Genomic DNA, 20,818 nt, shown 5'->3' with positions numbered 1-20,818 from the left:
AGTTTTCGTAGACGCAGGATAGTTTCCATTCTAGTGTGAACCTAAATATGATAGTGCTAATTGTCTTCAATGATTTTGTATATTTAAAATTTTTTAGAGAGACTTAGTAGTATGTTTGGTTTTTCATCTTACTGTCTTCAGGTGCAGGCAGGGAGCCCTGGGCTTCGCATCGGGAAGCCCAGTAGACCTGGGCTCCAGAGACTTTTCTAGCTGTTGCCACCCTCCCTCTGCCTTGTTCCTCCCCCTCCCCAACTTTGTTCTGCCTACCCGTTTCACCTTTCCCCCACTCTTTCATCCTCCCCCCCTTTGGGAAGGGGCCCAAAAGAATCTTTGTACCCCCAGATAAAATTCCTTTGGGCAGCCCTGACTTTCCCCCTCATGGACTTGACCCACAGAGATAGGGCAAGACCAGTCACCATTCAATTGTCCAAGGCTGGAACTTGCTGGCTTCTTCTGGAAACTTTCAGGTGGCTCTTTTCCTCCCCTGAGGCAGAAGCAGAGCTGCTCCTGAAACATACTAGAGTCATCCAGGCTGTGGTTGGGCAGAAGAAAGGCACAGCAAAAACCAGAGCTGGGGCTCCGTTCTGCTCAGGCCTTGTGTCAGACCTTCAAATGGGACGTCTTTCTTCTTCCACCAGCCTTGGGTGTCCATGTGAAGGAGCACCATCCTGGCTGCAACCAGAACAAGGGGCATTTGGTGGGCCGCTGTGTGATACAGGAAGCTGGACTAGATGGGCCTGTGGCCTGATCCGGTGGGGCTGTTCTTATGTAAGGAGCGATTTCTGGCTGGAAATTCAGACCAGCCTCAGCTCCACCTCTGGTAATACGAACAGCATACCACACTGCAGGGCTGTTGTAAGCCACCATCTCTCAGCCACGGGCTCCCCAAACTGCACTATGAGCAACATGGGTGGCCCTGGTGTTGGGGTTGGGGTTGCAGTGCCAGTTTGGAAAGAAAGTTCTGAAAGAGGAAGCAAGTTCTGAAAGAGGAAGCAAGGCCTCTGCCAGCTGCCCAACTATGGCTGTGCTCAGACCCTGCACCTCTCATGCCCCAGGACAGAGGGCAATAAGACCCTTGCAGGAACAGGGTCTCTTGGCTCTTGGGGGAGGACAGTGCCTGAGAGCCCAGCTCACACCACACTTTGGGGTGCCCACAAGGAACCTGCCGCTGCCCCACTGTGGCTGGAGGAGTGTTGTGTGTGCGGCTGGCCCACTCAGTTCTGATGCTTCCTAAACCTTGATCAGCTTTTCCAACAAAATTATGTTAACAAGAAGGAGCCTCAGGTTGGGGGGGGGGTGTCTTTCAGCCCCCCTCTCCTTCAGGCCCCAGGTCGTCCTTTGGCCAAGCAGACCTGCTGCCCCACAGCACCATCGCCCCAGTTTGTATGGCATATTGGTCCCCCTATGATTAGCTTTCAGTGCTGCAGTTGCTGTCTCCCCCCCCTCCCAGCCTGGCCATGTAAGGAGGCAGCCAAGGAAAGTACTTGTTACTCTGCATGGCCCCATTCTAACAAGCAGGACAGAGCCTGTGGCGGGGGGGGGGAGTCTCCTGCCACTTCCCTGATCCTCTAGGCAAGCAGGAACGGCTCCAAGTGGGGAAAGGAGGGAAGTAGCTGGGTGGCAGTGGGCAGGTGTGACCCGTGGGGCTCCCCTCGTTGACTTGGCATGTCCCCAAGCCCACTCCTGAAGCAGCTGCCTCAGTCTGACACGTGGGCCGTTTGGCCCTGATCCTGACCCCAAACCTTCTCTTTGCCCCCAATTCCAAAGTACAGCATATGAGGAAGCAGGGCCGGCTTTAAGCCAATTCAGCCCCTTGCTTCCAATTGGGTCCTGCACCTCACGCTTCCCCACACCAGGGCAGTCTACTCTGTATGTATGCCATTTTTGTATTAACGTGAACTGTTTAGTCCAGGAACTCACACACTTTTAAGCACACTTTTTGACGGCTTTCCATTCTTCTGTAGAGATATAAAGTCTATCATACATTTTATTTATATTGCCAAGCTTCTACTGGTCTCGGCTGTGAACCTGGGCCCTGCAGGACACATTTCCAGTTGGGCCCTGCAATTCCTAAGCCAGCCCTGTGTGGAAGAACTAATGTTTATGATCTGTCAGTAGATGCAGGAAGTTTGCTCAAACAACAGGAACCTGGTGCTGGTATTCTTTTGTTTACAATAACCTTGGATCAGACACCGACTGTTGACCAGAGATGATCCCTGCCTTCTAGGCCTTGTTCCTTGTTGTCCCTGTCCTGGCCCCTTGCAGTTGACTTGCTCAGCCCGGTCTTCTCACGCTGCTGGTGATGGCATTGGGTAGGGCTCAGCTCCCTAGCCAGGTCCCTTGATGCCGTCCCTCCTAGGCCATCCTCTGCACTTGGGAGCAGGTGGCAGCAGGAGTCCCTCTCCATGCCAGGAGGGCAGCCTGAGTGGGGCCTGACTGCACCCTAACCAGGGCACGGGCAGGTCAGTGCAGGCCTGTAAGCAGCCAGGCCCCAAGCAGCTTGTCCCTTGCTGCTGCTGCTGGGCTGTTGTGTTCTCTTCACAGGTCCCTGAGGGTTCTCTGGTCTGTCTCTAAGCAGAGGATGAATGGCCCTTGAGCCTCACACCAGTGGAGGACAGACCTAGTGCAGGGTCTATGAACAGCCACACAGGCCTTCAACCACCTAGAAGAGAGAAGGGCTAACAGAGGGTTTTGAAGCAGGGCTGCTACCACCAGGTGCCCCCATTCTGATCTCAAAAGGGAGAAGGGTTCAAGTTGGAAATGAAGGCATTTGCAGGAAACAGCAGGCAGCGGGCCTGGCACATTGCCATACTGAAGAAGAGGAAGAGTGGGCTGCAAAGGGCACTGCAGCCTCTAGCACACACTCCACTGAACTCAAGGGGATTCACCTCTGCTGAAACACGCCTTGGCCTGAGCGGTCAGACTTTAGCCCTCGAGGATTCAGCTGCACATTTTTTTGACTGCTGCCTGGAGGCCGCCTGGCGGCAGAAGGCAGACTGGAGATGGGACAAGGAGACAAAGTGTCTGCGCAGCAGCATGGGAGAAGGGCCTTGTGCGCTATGGCCTCGCTGCAAAGAATGCAGCGATGATGCTCAACTTCCCACATGTGTGGGGAAGGGAGCTCTCCCTTCCTGTCCTTTTCCAGGAGCACATTTCCCCCTGTGACTGCCAGACCACTTTCAGCAGCACCACATACAGACAGCCCACAGCAGGTCCTGCTCCTTTCCAGGCGGGAACTGAGAAGCACCCACGGAACACGAAGCTCAGAGGGGGAGAGCAGCCTGCCCTCTGGGGCATCGAGTTCAAGGAACAGCTCTGAACCTCAGGGGATGAGGTCTGGCACACACCAGTTAATCAAGTGTCTGAGGATGCACAGAGTGTTTTTCCCTCCTAAACAAGCCAAGGCAGCTGGGCAGTTAGTGCTTGGAAGGGCTGCTTCGTAATGGCTCTTGGGTACTGTGGAGTCCCAACACGCCTCTGAGGGCAGGGACTGGACATTGCCGGGGGAGGCAGCGCCAGGGAAGCAGGTCTGTCTGGTTCCCCAACCACCCCCCTGCACACCAAACACAATACAAGGAGGCTCCTGCCAGGAAGGCAGGTCTCTCTCACTCTCTCTCTCTTTTTTAATAAAAAGGCACCTATAAAACAGGTCAATCAATACGTTACAGGCAGCACAGATACCCAAAGACAAGCCTAGAAATCATTTCAAAATAAAAACCAATCAGATGTTTTCACATATTGTATTTATATATTTATATTTATATATATATATATATTTATATATATATTTATAGAATGGTACAAAATGCATGGGCGGCAGGAGAGGACCCTCCCCCCCCCCGGCTGAAACAGTGGGTGAGTCACCATCACATGGCCACGGACGCCTCCATGCCCCTGGGCATTTGGGGCTGCTTTGGATGGTAGCCACCTGGAGCCAGAGGGTGGGGGGCTGCAGGCAGGGGGGTGCCAGGCAGACTTTAACAGCGGCCCTTCACACAGGCAGCGGAGCAAGACGGGGTAACCCAGTGACCAACCAGGGAGTCAGGCAGGACAAGGGTGTCTGGCTTCGCTGGCACACACGTGCACCTCAAAGGCTGCTGCTATCTCTGCTGGTGTTTGCAGTACAGGGGCAGATGCCCCTGGCAATTGGAGGCAGGGCAGAAACAGGGAGGGTGGGAAATCAGGATCCACCGGGGCTCCAAGAGGGTAGATGGAGGGGTGGAGGAAAGGGGGTCAGAAGCCAGAGGGAGCAATCACAGGCCAAAGGCTCCGAACCACCCAGAGGTGTCCAAGACTGACGTTAACTGATCATCGCTAGAAGCAAAACTGTTTCTCTTTGCAAGGGCTCTCACCAGAGCAACCCCAAGGTGTCGGTGGGGGGTTCCTGGCACTTGCCGGGAGTATTCCTCTCTGGGACGGATGCTCCAAGCCAACAGGTGCACCTGGAGAATCCTCACAAAGGCAGCTTCTGTTCACTCCACCCACTCAACTCATGCATTTGGAAAAAGAGCCAATTCGTGCACCAACTCAAGGGCAGAGGCACCACTGTTGCAGCAACTCGGAAACTTTCTGATCCATCTTGCAATTCAGTGCTGCCTCACTCTCTGAACTACGAAGGGAGATGGACACCCAAACCTGCTCTGTACCGTGGCTTGGCTGTCCTTGGCCAAGTTGTGGGAGAAGGGGGCGGGGCACCTGCCATGAGCCAAAGGCAGCAGACAAGGCTGGTGCTTCCTGACACACCTCTTAAAGATGCAAGCAGGGAGGATCATGGGAAGAACAGGGTGCTGACCCAGTTTGCGCTGCCGGAAGGAGCAGTTCCCTCCCCTTCCTGACTAGCAGGGTGGATGCGGGAAAGGCCTCTCTGTGCCCAAGTTCTGCGACAGCAAAGGGAGGAAGGGGAGCAGGCGAGCCTGTGCAGACAGGTTGACTTTTCTGGGGGTGTCTGGTGGTGGCAGGAGAGCTGCAGAAAGAACAGAGAGAGAGAGTTGTGCACGCGCATGTGTTCAACCTCCATGGCACACCATTTCCCAGAACAAACTGGCTGGAGGACAAGCCAAGAACACACATGCATCAAGCCCTTGGTAGCTGAGGCAGAGGGAGGAAGGGGGCTCTGCCAGGAGGCTCTGCTCCCCGAGGCTCTGGTGGGCCACTGTGAGATGCAGGAAGCCGGACTAGATGAGCCTTGGGCCTGATCCAGCAAGGCTCGCCCTAAGTTCTTATTTCCTTCCTCTCAGCCCAAAGCGGAGTGGCCCCAGGCAGGGACTGTATCTCTGCTCCAGCAGCCCAGCCTGCCCCCTGGTGAGATGTATGTCCAGGTGAGCTCCGTGGCCACAATGGCTTGAATGTTGTCAATGGGTTTTGGGTTGGCAACTTCCCAAACAAGTTCCGAGACTTCTATTAAAACACAGAAATGCAAACAATTCCAAGCCAGCGAGTTCTTGCTGTTGCTTCTCCCGACCTATTTACAGTTTTCCCAAACCCTCTTACACATTTTGGTGGTTCTAACAAACAGAGAGATCAAGCAAGTGGGAGAGTCCAAGTGATCCCTGGGCCTGCGAGCAGGGGTCGGGCGGTCTCCTGCCTGCCCCTCAGAAGGGCAAGTTGGCCATGCTGCCGGCTCCAGGGCCGTAGCCCATCTGGCTGTCCAGGGAGACGCTGCGCTGCCGCATCGGGTGGGAGACCATGAGGTTCTGCTGGGGTGGGGGACCCATGAGGGAGCCCTGTGGGGAGATCATGTGCCCAGCCTGTGCGTACATCTCGCCCGACACAGACATGCTGCGCTGCTTGGCCTGCATGAGCAGGAAGTTTTGCTGGGGCAGCATCATGCCCTGGTGCAGGCCACTGCCCATCATGGCTTGCTGGGGCGCCAGGCCTGTCCTGCCCAGCATGGGCACCTGTCCTGGGTGGCACATGGCCAAGGGGCGCTGCTGGCTGGGCCGGGTCGGAGCGTGGTCAGCCATCAGGTTCTGCAGGTTCATGAAGTGGATGTTGGAGGGCGGCTGGCTCTTGGGCCCCTGTCCCTCTCCGCCCTTGGGGAAGTACTGCAGGGTGCTGCTGGGCTTCTCGGACGGGATGATGCGCGAGAGGTCAAACTCGGGGATGCCAGTGGGCGTGGGGCGGATGACGTCACTGAGCTCCGGGTCACTGAGCACCGAAGCCACGCCAGGAAGTGCTGATGGGTAGGGCTCGGGTAGCCTTCCAGTCAGGCGCTGCTGCTGCTGGTGCTGCTGCTGCTGGGTTGTCATCTGGCCAGGCTGTGGAGGGGGCAGCTCCTCTGGGGGCAGACCCATGCCCGGTGGGTAGTGCTGGGGCACTCCAGGACCGCCAGCTCCTCCAGGAGCCATGGGCATGCTGCTGCCATTACTGGGGGGCTGCTGGAGACGCGAGGGGAAGACCAGCTGGCCAGGGGGGCCACAGGGCTGCCCCAGACTGTCCTGGGGCCCAGGGGGCAGCAGCATTGGGTTCTGGGAGGGGCCACCAGCGTGCATGGGAAGGTTGGCACCCAGTGGGCTTGGCGAGGACATCGTGGGTGCTGGGGGCTCATGTGAGAGTGGCTGCTGCCCGGGAAGGTTCATGCCCATGGGGCTCTGAGCAGACGCTGGACCCACTGAGTTCATGTGCATCTGGCCAGGCTGGCTCCCTCCCATGGCTGTGGGAGGAAAGGAAGAGCCATTAGCTTCTGGAAGACAGGTGGGAGGCAAAGGAGGTCTCCCAGGAGCGAGCAAGGAGCACCAGGACCGTCCTCAAAAGCCCTCTCACCCCACCCTGCCAGCAATGTGCAGCAGCCTTTGCCCACTGTTGAATGCACCACTGCCAAGTAGCCCAGGGTGCCTGGGTTCCCCCAAAGGTCACCCCTCCAGGCCAACCCCTCCTGAGGAGACCAGCATGTGCTCCCCCCCCCAACTCAGCAGCCATGCCTGCCTGTTTAAGTAACACTGACTGGAGTGGCTTCCCCCATCAAATCAGTTCACCCGATGACATCATCATCCCTCCATTTCTTACAATCAAGCTCAAAGACACTTGGGGGTGTTTTACCAGGTCTGGAACCCGCTGCTGATTTGCAGAAGGCAAGCCCCCTTCCTCCCCAGTTACTGCAAAAAGCCAGCACTCCTGGGACAATGGCAGCAGCCAGCAACAGGGGCTGCATTTCCAGCTAGACGCATTCAGGGAATTAACTGTTTGCTCCTTTCGCAACAAGCCAACCTGTAAAGGTCACGGGGGGGGGCTGATCCCTGGGGGTTCTGTGTGCTTTCCATAGGTACTGGTCTGGTTCCTCTGCTGAGCATTGCTAGTTACTGCACTCAGGTCAGTCATGCTCTCACTTTAGGTACATCCAGGCAAGTTCAGCGAAGCATTTTTCACCAGTTTGCTTGTTCTGCTTTCCTCCATTCCCTCCTTATTTTGCTGCATTTCATTTTCTCTGGGTTTGTACAAACCTGGCAAAGTTTGGACTCCTTGCCTACCTGGATCACCCCCACAGGCAATTTGGAGGGTTTTCAGAAGCACAAGTTCAAGCCCTGCACAGGAGGCAGATCCAACTGCAACTGGGCCTGGCAGCCCTCTGCTGTGCCAACGTCCTCTCCTGCATGCCCCTCCTTGCCAGCAGTGCTGCCCTGACTAGTTCCCAGCACCAGGGTGGGAGCCCTGGGACAGGCCTGCTGTTGAACCTGCTTCCAGCCAAGCCCTCAAGGGCTGGGGCAATGGGCCCTTCAGGAGTGCCTGAAGCTGACCGCCCTGGGCACGGGGAGTTCACCCTAAATCAGAAGATGCCTAGACAAAGAGTCCGCACAACGTTCCCTCAGACCACGGATGGGCAGCTCCGGAGAGCGGCGTCAGGCTGCGTGGGCAACCAGCGCCCTTCTCTCGTGCAGGCGGCCAGAGCAGCAATCCAGGCCCAAGACCATGGCTTGCCCCCAACTCGACCCCTTGCCACACCCCCAAGGGACCTACCAGCCATGGCACCAGGCGGAAGCAGTGGCCGGTCAGGAAGCAGCTCATCGTCGGACGTGGCGATCGTCTTGATGGCGTTGTGGTAGAGCGGGGTGGAGCTGGGCATGGCGTACTTGGACATCTGCGACATCATGAGGGAGAGGGGGTTCTGAGATGGGGGCGGGTCTGGAGAGGAAGGAAAAGGCAGGCTGGGGTTCAGGGGGCCAGCGGGGTTGCTCGGTGGTGCAGAGGAGCTGGTCCTAGGCCCAGGCGGCATCGAGCCTGCAAGAGGAGACAGCAAACGCTTCAAGACAACATCCGCAGTCAATGTCCAAGATGCAGCTGCCTCCAGCCCACCCCCAAGCCCTTGGGCATCCCCCCCCCCCGCACGAGGCAGGCAGACTGTAGCAACAGAAGATTTGTCTTCCACATCAGGGTCTCCTCTCTCAGCCAGGCCACTTTCCAGCCTGTCAATGGGTACGAACACTCCGGAGCTCCAGGCTGCCCGACTCCCATTCCTCACACCCTCCCCTGCCCTCCCTGACGCATGAGCACAAGCAGCCCCCCCCGGACCTTACCTGGCTCTATGCTGCCCAAGGGTGTCGAGTTGCTCATCCCGAGAGCTGGCTTGTTCTGGCCGATCCCGGGGCTGGAAAGGGCGTTTTTGGGCGATGGCGCCCACCCTGGAGACGAGACCGCCATGGACGGGGACTTCAGGTGACTCGGGGAGCTGCTCGGGGAGCGGACGTTGAGCACAGAGCCAAGGACCTGGGGGGACTTCAAGGGTGCACTGGTGGCACTGGCAGCAGGCAAGCTGACCATGGCCGAGGGCGTCTGGGGGGACTTGAGGTTGGCAGACGGGGAGGTGCCCAAGGGAGAGTGGACCTGGCTGAGCATCGGGGACTTGAGACGGCCCACGCTGGGAGAGTTCATCTGCCCCATGTTGAGGGCCAGATCTGAGGGGCGCCGCCCCAGGCCCCTCCCTGCAGGCGCCTGGTGAATGTTTGCGGCTGGGGCACTGGTGGTGGGAGGCAGGGGGATGTGGCTGAGCCGGGTGGTGCTGCCCAGGTTCCCCTGCTCTGGCACGAACATGTCTGGTGTGCCGCCCATCTCCTGCGGCACGGGCGGGTAGGACCCTTGCACGGCCGGGAACCCCTGCTGCCCTTGGGCAGGGAACGGGGAGCCCATCAGCATTTTCTGGGGGCCACCCAACATCGCGCCAGTGCCATTGGAGGCCCGCGCCCGCGCCAGCTCCTCGGCGGGCAGCAGCTCCGGGCCGCGCATCTTCTGCGACATCAACATCTGCTGCTGCTGCGGCGTCATCTGCACATTCAGGTTCATGTTCATGTTCATGTTGACGTTCATGTTCATGTTGAGGTTCCCGGGGCCCAAGGCCGGCTCCATGTCCCGCAGGGGCGGGCTCAGCATGGCCCGCGAGCCGCCAAACTCCAGGCCCAGCCCTTCGCCTGCAAACAGGGCTGGCTCGACCTGCCGGTGGGCCTGCAGCACCCGCTCCATCTCCACGCCGAGGGGCCGCTGCATCCCGCCCTGCCGCTTCTCTAGCAGCTGCTGGCGCAGAATCTCCTCCCGGGCTCGTGGGGCCAGGAAGCGCTCTGGCTCCCCCTGCCCAGGGGGGTAGGGCAGGCTTCCAGGAGCAAAGCTGCCCGGGCCCCCCATGGGCGGCATCTCCTCAGTCCAGGCCATCCCGGGCCTCACAGGGCGCTGAATGGTGCTCATGGGGCCCAGCGCCTCCAGAGCCATGTTCTGCATCCCCGGAAAGCTCCTCTGCATCTGGTTGCCGGGGAACCGCTGCCCGGCAAAAGGCGGCCGCAGTTGCATTGGATCCTGCATGTCCACGGGGACCCCCCGCAGCAGCCACTGCTCACCAGGCTTGCTGTGGTAGGGGGGCGGGGGGCCACGAAGCATCATGCTCCCTATGGGCTGCGGCAGCATCATGTCCTGCAGGGGCCGCCCACCGTGCATGCCTACCTGCTCCTCCTTGCGCCGCTTCTCCTCGTAGTACTCTTCCTGCAGCTTGCGCCAGGCCACTTGTTCGGGCGTCAGGCTGTCCTGGCCCAGACGCTGCATCATCAGGTTCATCTGCTGCCCCATGTCCATCCCCGGGGGGCCCGGCCCCTCTGGCTCCAAGCCAGGCCCCCCCAGGCTCTGGGTCTGCGAGATCATAGACTGCAAGGGCTCCTCGTACTTCTTCAGGCCAGCCCCAGGGGGAGGGGCGGAAGCCTGTGGGGGCGGGGCCTGTGGCGGCAGGACTGCCCCCTCGCCTGGTCCCTGGCCTGCCTTAAGGAAGGGCTCGGCCTCGCTGCCGCGCAGCAGCAGGCGCTCGATGTCCCGCAGGGTCTGCAGCGACCGCTCCCGGTGCTCCAGCTGCTCCTTGGAGAGGCCCTCTGTGTTGAGGGGGTTGCGGGGACCGCTCCCTGCAGAAGGGGGCCGGGTGGTAGCCCCATCCCCCAGCACGCCATCTACAGAGCTGGCAGGCAGGGAGCTAGGAGCCGTGGGTGTGCTGGGGTGGGTGCCACTGGGGGCAGTGCTGTTGCCATTGCCCACTGAATTGGGCGTCAAGTCCCGGCGGGTGTCCTCAGGGGCCCCTTCCTGGGGGAGGGCACTAGTGGAAGACAGTGGTCCTTGGCCCAGTCCCAGTGGTGGAGGGGCTGAAGGCTGGGAAGATGGTGCAGGAGGTGGAGGCTGGCTCTGGGCCTGGCTGCTGGGTGGGATGGAGGGCTGAGACTGTGGGGTGCTGGCAGGAGACGAGTTGACCGGCAGGGCCTCAGCAGCCACTTGTAGCTTGGGGGCAGGTACCTGCTGGATGAGAAGCCCCACGGTCAAGTTTGCCACAGCTCCAGGATTCAGATTGCCCTTCCCCACCCCTTAGACCCCCAGAGCTCTTATGCAAAATGGAACAGTACCATCCCCTCCCCTCCATCCGCACCTGGTCCAACTTGGTCCGGGGCACATGCTGCTGGTGGTAACCCAGGATGGAATCTGCTCGGCCCTGAAGGACAGCCTCTGCAGCCCTGCAGGCACACACATCAAGGACACAGTCAGGGAGTTCCCCTAAAAAGCACTACAGCCTTGGACCCAGAGGAGTTGGGGCATGATGGCTTTGGTCTGCTCCCCCCCAGCTCCCCCAACGAGAGTCAGGACATCTGTGGACTGCCCTCCCCCCACCCAGCAAGCAGCCTCATAATGCCCCTGGTCAGAGGAGGATGTTCGTTGCAACTCCAGCCCCAGCCCTCGAGATCTGAGCCGCAAGCAGAACACTGGAGGTGAGCTACGGAAGCAGCACCACCACGCTGCACACTCCAGTTGCCCTCGGGAAGATCCGCCTCAGGCCAGAGGGTGTAACCGTGGCCTCAGGCCAGTCCCAGGCCGACCCCTGGGCACGTGGGGAGCTTACGTGTTCGCCAGGTGCGTGGTGAAGACGTAGACAAACTGCAGGGGCTGCTTCCTGCTGTTGCTGCCACCGCTGGCATCTGGCCTCAGACCGGGGGCTGCACCGGGGGGCGTGCCGGACGCGTTGCTTTCACTCAGGGTCGGCAGTGGATTGGATCCTGGGCCCAGCTGCGAGGCCGCGGTCATTGCCGACTCTGCTGCATTACAATCTGTGGCGGAAGGAGACAGACCGGGGTGGGGGGTGCGAGCTGCAGGCAGCAGCTGGTGCCACTTTGCAGTGGCAGGGACACTGAGACCCTTGCGAGGAGGTTGACCAGGAGGACTCCAGAGAGGAGGGTCCCCACGTTTGGGGGGGGGGGAGAGGGAAACCAGGGGTAGGGGGTGGATGGTGGCAGCGAGTGCAGGCAGCTTTCCCTCTGCTCTCCGTTGCTCTCCTCTACGCATCCAGCAGGTGGCGCTACACAATGGGAATCCCCCAGCTCCTCTGCTGGATGTTGCTGAACAGGGGCCTCCACAGCGCCTCCTTTGGGGAACTCCTGTCTGTCTGGCTCCCCCCCCCCAGCCTTTTTGAACCCCTTTGCCTTTCATCATTCAGGAAGAGGCTGACACTCCAGAGCGCCAAGAACCAGTTCTAGGGACAAAGGGCTCAGAAACTCAAGGGGGGTTGCAGGCTGTGTGCGTTCAGACATGTGCCCAGCTGTGCAGTTTGCTGCAATTTTGGGGAGGAGGCGGGGGGGGGGGGGTCACAAGCAAAACCCCACTACTCAAGTAATGCTTACTATGGCTGCAATCCTATCCACACTTTCCTGATAGAAAGCCCCACTGAACAAAATAGGACTGACTTCTGAGTATACCTGGTTAGGATTGTGCCCTATGCAAGCTAAGAAACAGCCCAAGCTCCCTGCAAGAGCCCAAATGCTGGGCTGCCCCCTCATTCAATCCAGTCACACTCACAGCCACACAGGGGGCCTGCCCGCCCTGCCTACTCACTGTGGGAGCTGCCAAGAGGCTTCTCGTCGTCCTCACTATCGGGTCCAGAGCACCACTCGTCCCCGCTGTAAGGCTGCTTCCTCTCCAGCACGCAGCGCCGCTTGCTCCGGGGGGCCACTTCGCCTGCAGCCAGAGGCACACTGTGAGCTGCCAACCATCTCCAAGGGGGTGACACCCCCTCTGGCAGGGCAGGGCAGGGCCTCCTACAGGCTAGGGAAGTTCCAGCAGCCTCGAGCAGCATCCCGGGGACTCAAAGGCAGCGCTCTGTGAAGCCAGGAAGGGCCGATCTGGGAGCACCCAGCAGGGGGGGCCACACCACTGGAGGCCCCCAACCTTGGCTCTCCCCCTCCAGCCAGCAGGGGGCATCCTCACCTTTCAGCTCCTTGTCCAGGGAGGCCGTGCTGGCTTCTCGCCGCTCTCCAGAGTCTACGGAGACACTCCGTTCCCGCTTCACTTTGCCCTTCAGTGCCCCAAAGGCGGGGAGGGGGGCCTGGCTGCTCTTCAGTCCCGAGTTGCCAGGGGCAGACTGACTTGCTGGGCCGCCATGGCTCCCGGCCCCTACGCCCTTCGCGCCCAGGTTGCAGGTGGGGCTCTGGTTCACATTATGATGTTGGGGCTGGGCGCTGCCGTTACCTGTCTTGCCATGGTTGGTCAGTTTATTGTCAGGGTGCATTTGATTGGCTAAGGCTCCAAGTTCCAGTTGGGTCTTCCTGGTGCACAGAACACCTGCAAGGGGAGAAGAGATGGGGGTTGGCTGAGGGAGTAAGGCGCAATTGTGGTGCAGGCTCCCCTCCAAAAGTGCCTCCCAGCCACTAGCCATGTAAACTCAGTTCCAGGGAGGGGGCCACTGAGCTCCCCAATCGTTCCTCTGCAACCAGAGGCCAGAAGGCCTCATTCTCTCTGGTCCACTGGCTCCTGCCAGGAAGCAAAGCCCCCCCCCCGCCCCCCACACTCAATGGTAGCACTGCCTGCACACAGGAGGGGGGGCTCCCAGGTTCTAGCCTTGCAGCAACCACTGCGGCTGCCCCTCATCATCCCATCTTGTTGTGCCAACTCCAAGCAGAGCACAGCCATGGGCTTGAACGCCCCCCTTGATCTCACCAGCCGATGGTTTGTTTTGGCTGCAGGCCCCTTCAGACCAGCTGGAGCCGCTCAACAGCCACTGCAAGGCAACAGTGGTCCAGGGGTGGCCGGGTCAGGCCGCTGCTTGCCCAAGTTCATTCCGAGCACTTTGAGACCTGTGAACCCTTCTGTAGCTGGCCACAACACTCGGTGTTGTCACCAAGCCAGCTCTGAGTCCAGCACTGCCAAGACTGTGAAGGGGGGTGGAACCTGGCTGGGCAGAAGGGGCAGAGCCACCTCCTGGGGCCCAGGGTGATCTGTGGTGCAGCAGAGGCAGTTGGGCAGCAGCAACACGGGCACGGCCCCCCCTCGTGCACAAGGGCGCACTTGAGGGCTGCTCACCAGCCAGATCCAGGAAGGCCAGTGCTGCAGACCATGTCTATAGCCAGCGCCATGTTTGAGGGGGCCTGGCTTGCTCAGGAGTGCAACATGGCCTGCTCCATACATAGGGGGACCTCAGGGGATCCACATGCAGGGGAATCTCCGTGTGCAGGGGGACTCCTTCCCTGGGAGCAACTCCAGGCAGGCCTGTGAAAGGGCTGGAGCACCATCACCAGCAATGGAGACCCCTGCAGCTCAGGCCTCAAGCTTCCTGTGCTCCAGTGGGGGAGATGCCTGGGCCCTCTGGACAGAGGAAAGGCTCCCCTCACAGCCTACTCTTCCTGGGGCACAATTTCAATCCCTGGGCCTGCTGTGGCTTTTGTAGCCCTGCAGCTTGCCAGGGGAGCCAGGCAGAGCCATTGGGGAAGGCGCTTGACTGCTAGAGGAAGGCCCAGACTGTGCCGCAGGACTTGATTCAGAGGAAGGCAGGTTCCGACAAGCTTCGATGGAGGCAGGACTGAAGAGTGCAGCTTCTGACACCTCCTCACCCATCCAGCATGCTTGTCTTGCCAGGTCTGAGAACGAACTGCTCCCCTGGGCAGGACAGGAGCCAGCCTCCTCAGTGCCTAAGGGAAAGGTTCTCTTGGGACAGGAGGGGGAAAGAAGGCACCCTGGCTGAGCCACCATACAGCAACTGCTGAGGAGCCCAGGGGGGCACCCCAACCCCCATGTCCCTGTGGAGTGGCTGATGGGCCTGTGCCCATCGTTGGCCCTGCTCTGCAAAGGCAGCCCATCTCCAGGTGTGCAGGATGCCACAGTCTGCACGGGAAGAAGGGCGCCACTGTGCCATGGTCCCTTTAAGTGTCAGCCCGCTGCACTGGCTGGCTCTGTCTCTGGGGGGCTATTAATAGCAGCTGGAAAGATCACATCACTCCTGGGATATTTATACCCCTCGTTCCACACCAGGAAAGATTTATTTCCATGCTGCCTAACCCAGGCCAGCCTGCCTGCCCAGCACAAGAGCCTGCCGTGGCTGGGGAGTGGACAGAGATGGCTGCTGCCCAGCTTCGGAGGCGGGCAGGTGGACTGGGAGCCACCAGGCCTGCTCCCTCTGACAGCATCTGAGTTCCCTCCGGGCAGCCAGGGACTCAGGCCATGGTACAGCCAGCATTTCTGGCAGGGCTCCCTTGTGGAGGAGGAGACCTGAGTGCCTGGCACCTATCCCTGGATGCCCACAGCCCCTGGCTACGCAGCATGCCCAGAGCACCTCTCTCCCAGGGGACAATTGTCGCCTCCCTGACAAAGCAGCTAGGATCGCAGAAAGTGGCCCAGGCAGACCAGCACGCCTGTCCCGCTGGGCCCAGTGCAGCCACGGCCACGATCATGTGACAGGTCAGGGAGGAGCAAGGTTTGGGGGAGCCACTCAAGTCCCCAGGGTGACAACCTGCCAGCTTTCCCTGTCTGCTGGCCAACATCAAAGCTGTGTCAAGGAATGCCCCATCCTCCTCTGTGGGGCACACCCCTTGCAGCCCCCAGCCCTCAGATGCTGGGTCTGCCAGGAGAGAACTACAAGTAAAGGGACTCAGGAGGCACCAGGTCAGGCCACACGCTGTGCTCCAGGTCTTCGCTCTCTGCTCCTGCTGCCCTTCCTGCCTGTCTCCTCCACCACTGCAGAGACTGAAATCAGAGGCCCCAAGTGGTGGCTATGCTTGGAAAACGGGGCTGGCTGGGCAGCTGTGGAGCCAGCCATGGGCTCGAGGAAGGCAAGGCAGAGGCGGCTCCGCAGGGGAGAGGCTAGCTGGCTGGCCAGCAGCCTTGCCCCCCACTTGTGGCCTCTGAGTAAGTGTGGACAGATGGTGGCTCTCTCCTGCCGAACAGGGAATTCTGCATATGTCCAGTGGCACTGTTATTCTTTCTTACTGCTTTGCAAATTCCTGGACACTGACTTAGTATTGCAATGGCTTTCAGGGGGCAAATTCTGACACACCCTCGGACAATCACTGGAAAACAGCCAAGAAGATTTGCCAGTTATAAGGCTACTACTATTTATACACACTTCTACCCCATCCTCCCCTTGTTGAAACAAATGCCCAAGATGTCAAATTTCCTTTGCCAACCCCCAGCTTGGGTGGACAGTGTATCCCAGCAGCTGAAGCCCCTAGCTAGAAGGCAGTTTCATCAGGGATCCCAAAGAAGGTGCCTTGTTTGGCAGGAGATAAATTGGGGGGTGTGGGGGACAGACGGTGTCCCACTGCTGAAAAATGGAGAAGGGGAGAAGTGCCCAGGGAGAGGCACAAGAGGAAGACAAGAACTTGCACAGAAGGCTCTGGAGGGGAGCATGGCACAACTGAGCCTCCTGGAGCACCTTCCAGGGCCTGCCTGGGGCTCCTCTGTCTGCCCACAGAGCAACATGCCGCTGAGACGCTGCACTGCAGAGCCGGCTTCTTCCACATGTGTGCACATGCCCAATTCTGCCCCCAGCCCACGCAGGCAGCAGTCCTCAAAGCTTCAGTCAGAGGCGCTGGGAGCAGGCGGGGGGGGGGTGAGAGAAAGGCTGAGCCTCCCTGCTGCTTCTTCTACAGACACAGGTGGGTCTACAGTCTGGCAGGTGGGTAAAGGCAGCTGGAAGCTGCACACCTGCAGGCCCAAATTTACTGGAAAGCAGAGGATGGAGGCTCCACTACCCCCCCCAAGCTGCAACGCCTCCAGATGCACTGCAGGCCAACAGCTTGATGCCAGCACTGCCCTGCAGGGTGCAACATAGGACTCTGCCCCAGCAGGTCACACACTCACTCCTCAGGCAGCTGTGCTGGGGGAGCACCCTTGGCTCTGGTCCGCTGCTCCTCCACAAGGTGGGGGGTGCCTGTGGCTTTCACTGTTCAGTGCAGGCTGACCTGCTACAGCAGCTCTTTGGCTTGTGAATCCACTAACCAGGAAGGAGTGTAGAAGAGCTCAGTGACACCGCTGCAGGACTGCAGCTGCTGCAGAAGTCAGTTTTGGTGTACGCAGGACACTCTCCGTTCCAGTGTGGGCCTCAATACAATGACATGAATCTCCTGCAATGATTTTCTATATTTGAAAGATTTTAGAGAGACTTAGGAGTGTGCTTGGTTTTCTGTATTGCTGCATCTAGCTGCCAATGCTGGGCAGGCTTGTCTGGCCACCTCTAGATTCCTGCCTGGCAAGGTGGCAGCAGCTGAGGGCAACCCCCCCCCCCCGGCAGGCCCTGGAGAGAAGCTGGGAGAGGCTACTGTCATCACAGCCCTGGTGACCCAAGAAGATCCCTCCAAGACACCTCCCCTACCCCATCTCTCTTTGAACCTGTCCAGACACAGGAAGAAAGCCACTGAGAAGCTGGGAGGGGACAGCGCCTGCTGGCCAGATGGCAAAGTCTCCTTTATTTACAAGAACTCAACACAGTAACTACTGTACAAAGACTCAACTTTTGTATCATGCTTTCAAGTGCTCAAAACACTCCACAACCTCCTGGAAAGAGTCTGGTGATTATCCCCACATTGCACACTTTGTAGGTCAGTCACTGCCCCACAGCAGTTCTGTAGGATGGATCTATTTCAACCAAAGGAGGTTAGGGTGCCAACAAAAAAAGACCTATTTCAAGGATATTTTGCATTTGTAATTCAAAGATGCACACTGCCCGGTTGCTACAACAATGAACACACCTGAGTCCGCCATGCATCTCAGCACATTTGAGCATGGAGCCCACATGTATTTTTGGCTGCAGGGATCTGTCTGACTAGAGATGTGGCAGGGGAAGCACTCAGGAGTTGTGAAACAAACAGATTTCTGTTTGAATGTCTTGTTACGCCGAGCGGGAGAGGATGGCCCAAGGCAGTCATGGCACAGGCGAGTGCCAAAGCAGAGAGACTCCAGTTCACAGCCTGGTCTCACCCTCTGCTCTCACAGGGGTCCAAAATGGTTCCAAAGCAGGCCCTGGTATGTGCTGGGCAAGGTCAGTTTCCCTAAGAGGCCGTGCCCAGGCAGTGGAGCCAGCCATGCTCCCAACCCGAGAGACACACACATTGCAGAGTGCAGGGAGTGGAGGATGACAAGATCCCCAGGCGCTTGAGGGTGTGCATGTGATGTGGGTTGGCAGTCCCAGGGTCCTCACACCTCCAATGCGCCAACAGGCGCTAGGCCCAGAAGGAAGCCCAGGCAAGCTCCAAGGTGGACACAGAAGAGCGCTTGGTCTGGGGAGGCTGTTTGCTTAGGTGCTCCCCTCTCGTCCTAGGAAAAACCTTTCTCCCTGTTTGATGAGGTCAAGAACTGCAGGCTCCAACCCTCCTCTTTGCCTTTGACAGTTGACTTCATTTTAAACCTGTTTTCAAAGATGCATTTTCCAGAGTTGGAATGCAAAAAATAAAACACTAAAGTTTAAGGAACGCTGATGCACAATTTTTTGTTAAAAAATTGGTTTTTATCCACCAACTGAGGGGAAAATAGCAACGAGGCTCTTGGGGGAAAATCCCTTTGCACAGCCCTCTCCCCAAGCAGATGGTTTTCAAGCACACAGCCCCCCCCCCCCACACTGGACTTTCGCAAGCACCCAGCAGTGTGTTGCTGCCTGTGGACTCCTTCCCATGCTAAGCCAGTTGAAGCTCAGCCTGGAGAGACTGAATATGGAGCAAAGTTCCCGCAACCAGAGGAGGCAGCAGCTTTGGATGACTGCAGCTGCCCCAGCTAGAATGGGACCTTGGAAAAAACCACCACCACACACCCCTCCAAGGGGCAGCTGCTCACTTGTGTGTGGCAAGTGACTGTCTGCTGGAGCCACTGTCTGGGCAAAGACCCGGAGAGCTATGCGGGGTGGTGGAGGTGGTGGTGGTGGTGGGGGAAGAGGCCTTTGCACCTCCACAGTTGCCTCAGTCACCCAGAACTGGAGCCAGGGGCTGTGAACTCTCTCCAGCTCACATGGGAACCTCTGATTTCCATCTTTGGGTGGCAACAAATCAGAAGTTGAACCCAGTTTAGGGGTTGTTACGTGGGGGGGACGGGACCAGTCACATGAACTGGTCCCAAACAAGAAGGGAGTTTCCCTTCCCCACCCCAGTGCTTTGCCTGCTGCCAGTCGAAGAAGACCCTTCCTGCAATGCTGCTGTGGTCCTCCAGCCATTCCCGGAGAGCAGAGCCCCCCTGGCTGGCCTGCCCTCGCCCAGCCCAAATACCAGAGGCTGCCACCCAGTTTGTGGAAGCCAACCAGTTCACACTTGTTCCGGGTCCAAGAGGGAGTGAAGGCAGCAAAAGCACTTTGTTGTGAATACATGAAACTGTCGCTAAGTGAAGCAGGGAAAAAATCCAGGCAGGAGGGAAAGGGGGCGAAACGGCAGTTAGCTTTCTGGTGGCCAGCCAGCTCCCTGACTCAGCCAGCTTGGGAGCCTGCCATGCACCGCCCAGCAGCAAACGCTCCTCGCCGGGACCAGCAGGATCCACAGCAGGGCTGGAGGGGGAGAGGCAGGCTCTGCAGCGGCCTGGTCCAACAGGGCAGCACCACAGTGTGCCAAACCGTGGCCTGCCCCCCCCCCACGGGGCCCTCTGGGTTCCCCGGACCGAAAATCAAGGAGGCAAATTCCTGCCAGGGACCTGGGAGCCGTCCCCTGGCTCTGCCGGAGAACGACACGAGCTGCTGCTGGGTTCACGGCAGGCTCTCCCTTGAGGGCACCAGAATCGCCCACCTTCCTCCCAAGGGGTTCAGATAAAGACTCCTCTGCGGGATGCCAACCCATGTGCTCCTGGGCGACATACCAACAGCCACGGCAGCTGCATGTGGTGCAAATGCAACCGAAAAGGCCCCTTGCCCTGACACCCAGCACCCAAGAGCCTGAAGCCTGGGGCAGAAGGATGGGTGGCCCCTCCGAATGGCCACCGCAGGCTCCAGTCGGGCACGGGAGGGGGGAGCAAGGGCCTGGAGGGGAAGCAGCCCGGAAGAAAATGGCAGCTTTGTGGAAGGAGCCTGCCGGTCTGGGAGCAATTTCTGCCTCCCACGTGCTGGGCTGAGTTTGTACTGGGGGTCAAATGGCAGCGCTTTTCCAGAGCACTCTGGGAAAGATGCCAACTGGAGCAAACTGTGAACACCCCTCCCGCAGCTGTGGCTGGGATCTTAACCCATTGCAGCTCTGTCCCAGCCCAGCAGGGAGGCCTGGCCCAGCAACCAGGAAGGAAGAGGCAGGAGGAGGAGGAAAAACCCTGCAGCCGAGATGGCAAAGGCAGGCAGCAGGCTTTCCCCATTCACTGGGCCATTAGACAAGCCCCCCTCCTGCAAGTGCCTCGGGTGCTTCTACCCACATTTCATGGGGACATTTTGGCCCTGCAGCACCCCGAGGAGCTGGACTGGGACTGGCTGTGTATGTGGAACCCCCAGGCTTTAGTAGCAGAGGGGGCAGGGAGGAGGCACCCCACAGGGACCCACCCATGTGTCAGCATGTGCGGGGGCTTCACGTGGTGCTGCGGTCATCACCCTCCTCACAGAGCTTGGCTCCACCGCCACCCTCCGCCCCCAAATCCCAAGAGATCCCAGCCGTGACTGTGGCTGCATCTGAGGGCACTCAGTGGAAACCCAGGTTAGCAGCGGGGAGAGCGGAACTCCCAGTGCACAGCAAAGCTCTCCAGGCGGCCCAGCGCTGCCCTGCTGTGTATTGCGTCAGCCTCCTTCCAGCAGCGGAAGCGGAGGAAGACACGGTGCTGCTGGAAGGCCCAAGTCTGCACATGCTGAGCTGTGGCAGCACACGCATGGCGCGGAAGCGGAGGGGACCAGAAAGGGTGCCAGGCCTCCAAGCAGCCCAAGCCACACCCCCAGTAGGTGTCCCCGCCCCCAACGAGTGCTGAACACAGCTTCAGCCGCCTCCCAATGCTCTCCAACGTGACCAGCCGTGATCAACATGCTCAGCTAAGGCAGTGCCACAAGTGACTGCGCTGGGGTGGTGGCCTGGCCCAGTGCTGCGCTCTGCAGCGGCAGGGCTGTGGTGACGCGACCCAGGCCTCGGCCAAGCCCCAGCAGGGCCGCATGCAGCACACGCATTCCACCCAC

The 20,818-nt window shown here is 59.2% G+C and overlaps 1 protein-coding gene across 5 annotated transcripts in view; it reads right to left on the bottom strand.

The window, feature by feature from the left end:
* Positions 1 to 3,726: 3,726 nt before the first annotated feature.
* BCL9L (BCL9 like) overlaps positions 3,727 to 20,818 on the bottom strand; it is a 25,843-nt gene continuing 8,751 nt past the window's right edge. For 2 of the 5 annotated variants that reach the window (XM_066639479.1, XM_066639478.1), the window contains 7 exons: positions 12,706 to 13,059; positions 12,334 to 12,456; positions 11,348 to 11,552; positions 10,880 to 10,964; positions 8,511 to 10,752; positions 7,954 to 8,214; positions 3,727 to 6,652 (listed from right to left, as the gene is read on the bottom strand). In XM_066639479.1, the coding sequence (XP_066495576.1) occupies positions 5,592 to 6,652; positions 7,954 to 8,214; positions 8,511 to 10,752; positions 10,880 to 10,964; positions 11,348 to 11,552; positions 12,334 to 12,456; positions 12,706 to 13,006 (4,278 nt within the window). In that variant the 5' untranslated portion in view covers positions 13,007 to 13,059 and the 3' untranslated portion in view covers positions 3,727 to 5,591. The remainder of the gene's footprint in view (positions 6,653 to 7,953; positions 8,215 to 8,510; positions 10,753 to 10,879; positions 10,965 to 11,347; positions 11,553 to 12,333; positions 12,457 to 12,705; positions 13,060 to 20,818) is intronic. The other 3 variants (XM_066639480.1, XM_066639483.1, XM_066639481.1) reach the window with 2 other exon arrangements.

Source organism: Tiliqua scincoides, chromosome 11 (genome assembly GCF_035046505.1).
Source record: "Tiliqua scincoides isolate rTilSci1 chromosome 11, rTilSci1.hap2, whole genome shotgun sequence".
In the NCBI taxonomy this organism is placed as follows: domain Eukaryota; kingdom Metazoa; phylum Chordata; class Lepidosauria; order Squamata; family Scincidae; genus Tiliqua; species Tiliqua scincoides.
This window is presented reverse-complemented; position numbering and strand designations above follow the sequence as displayed.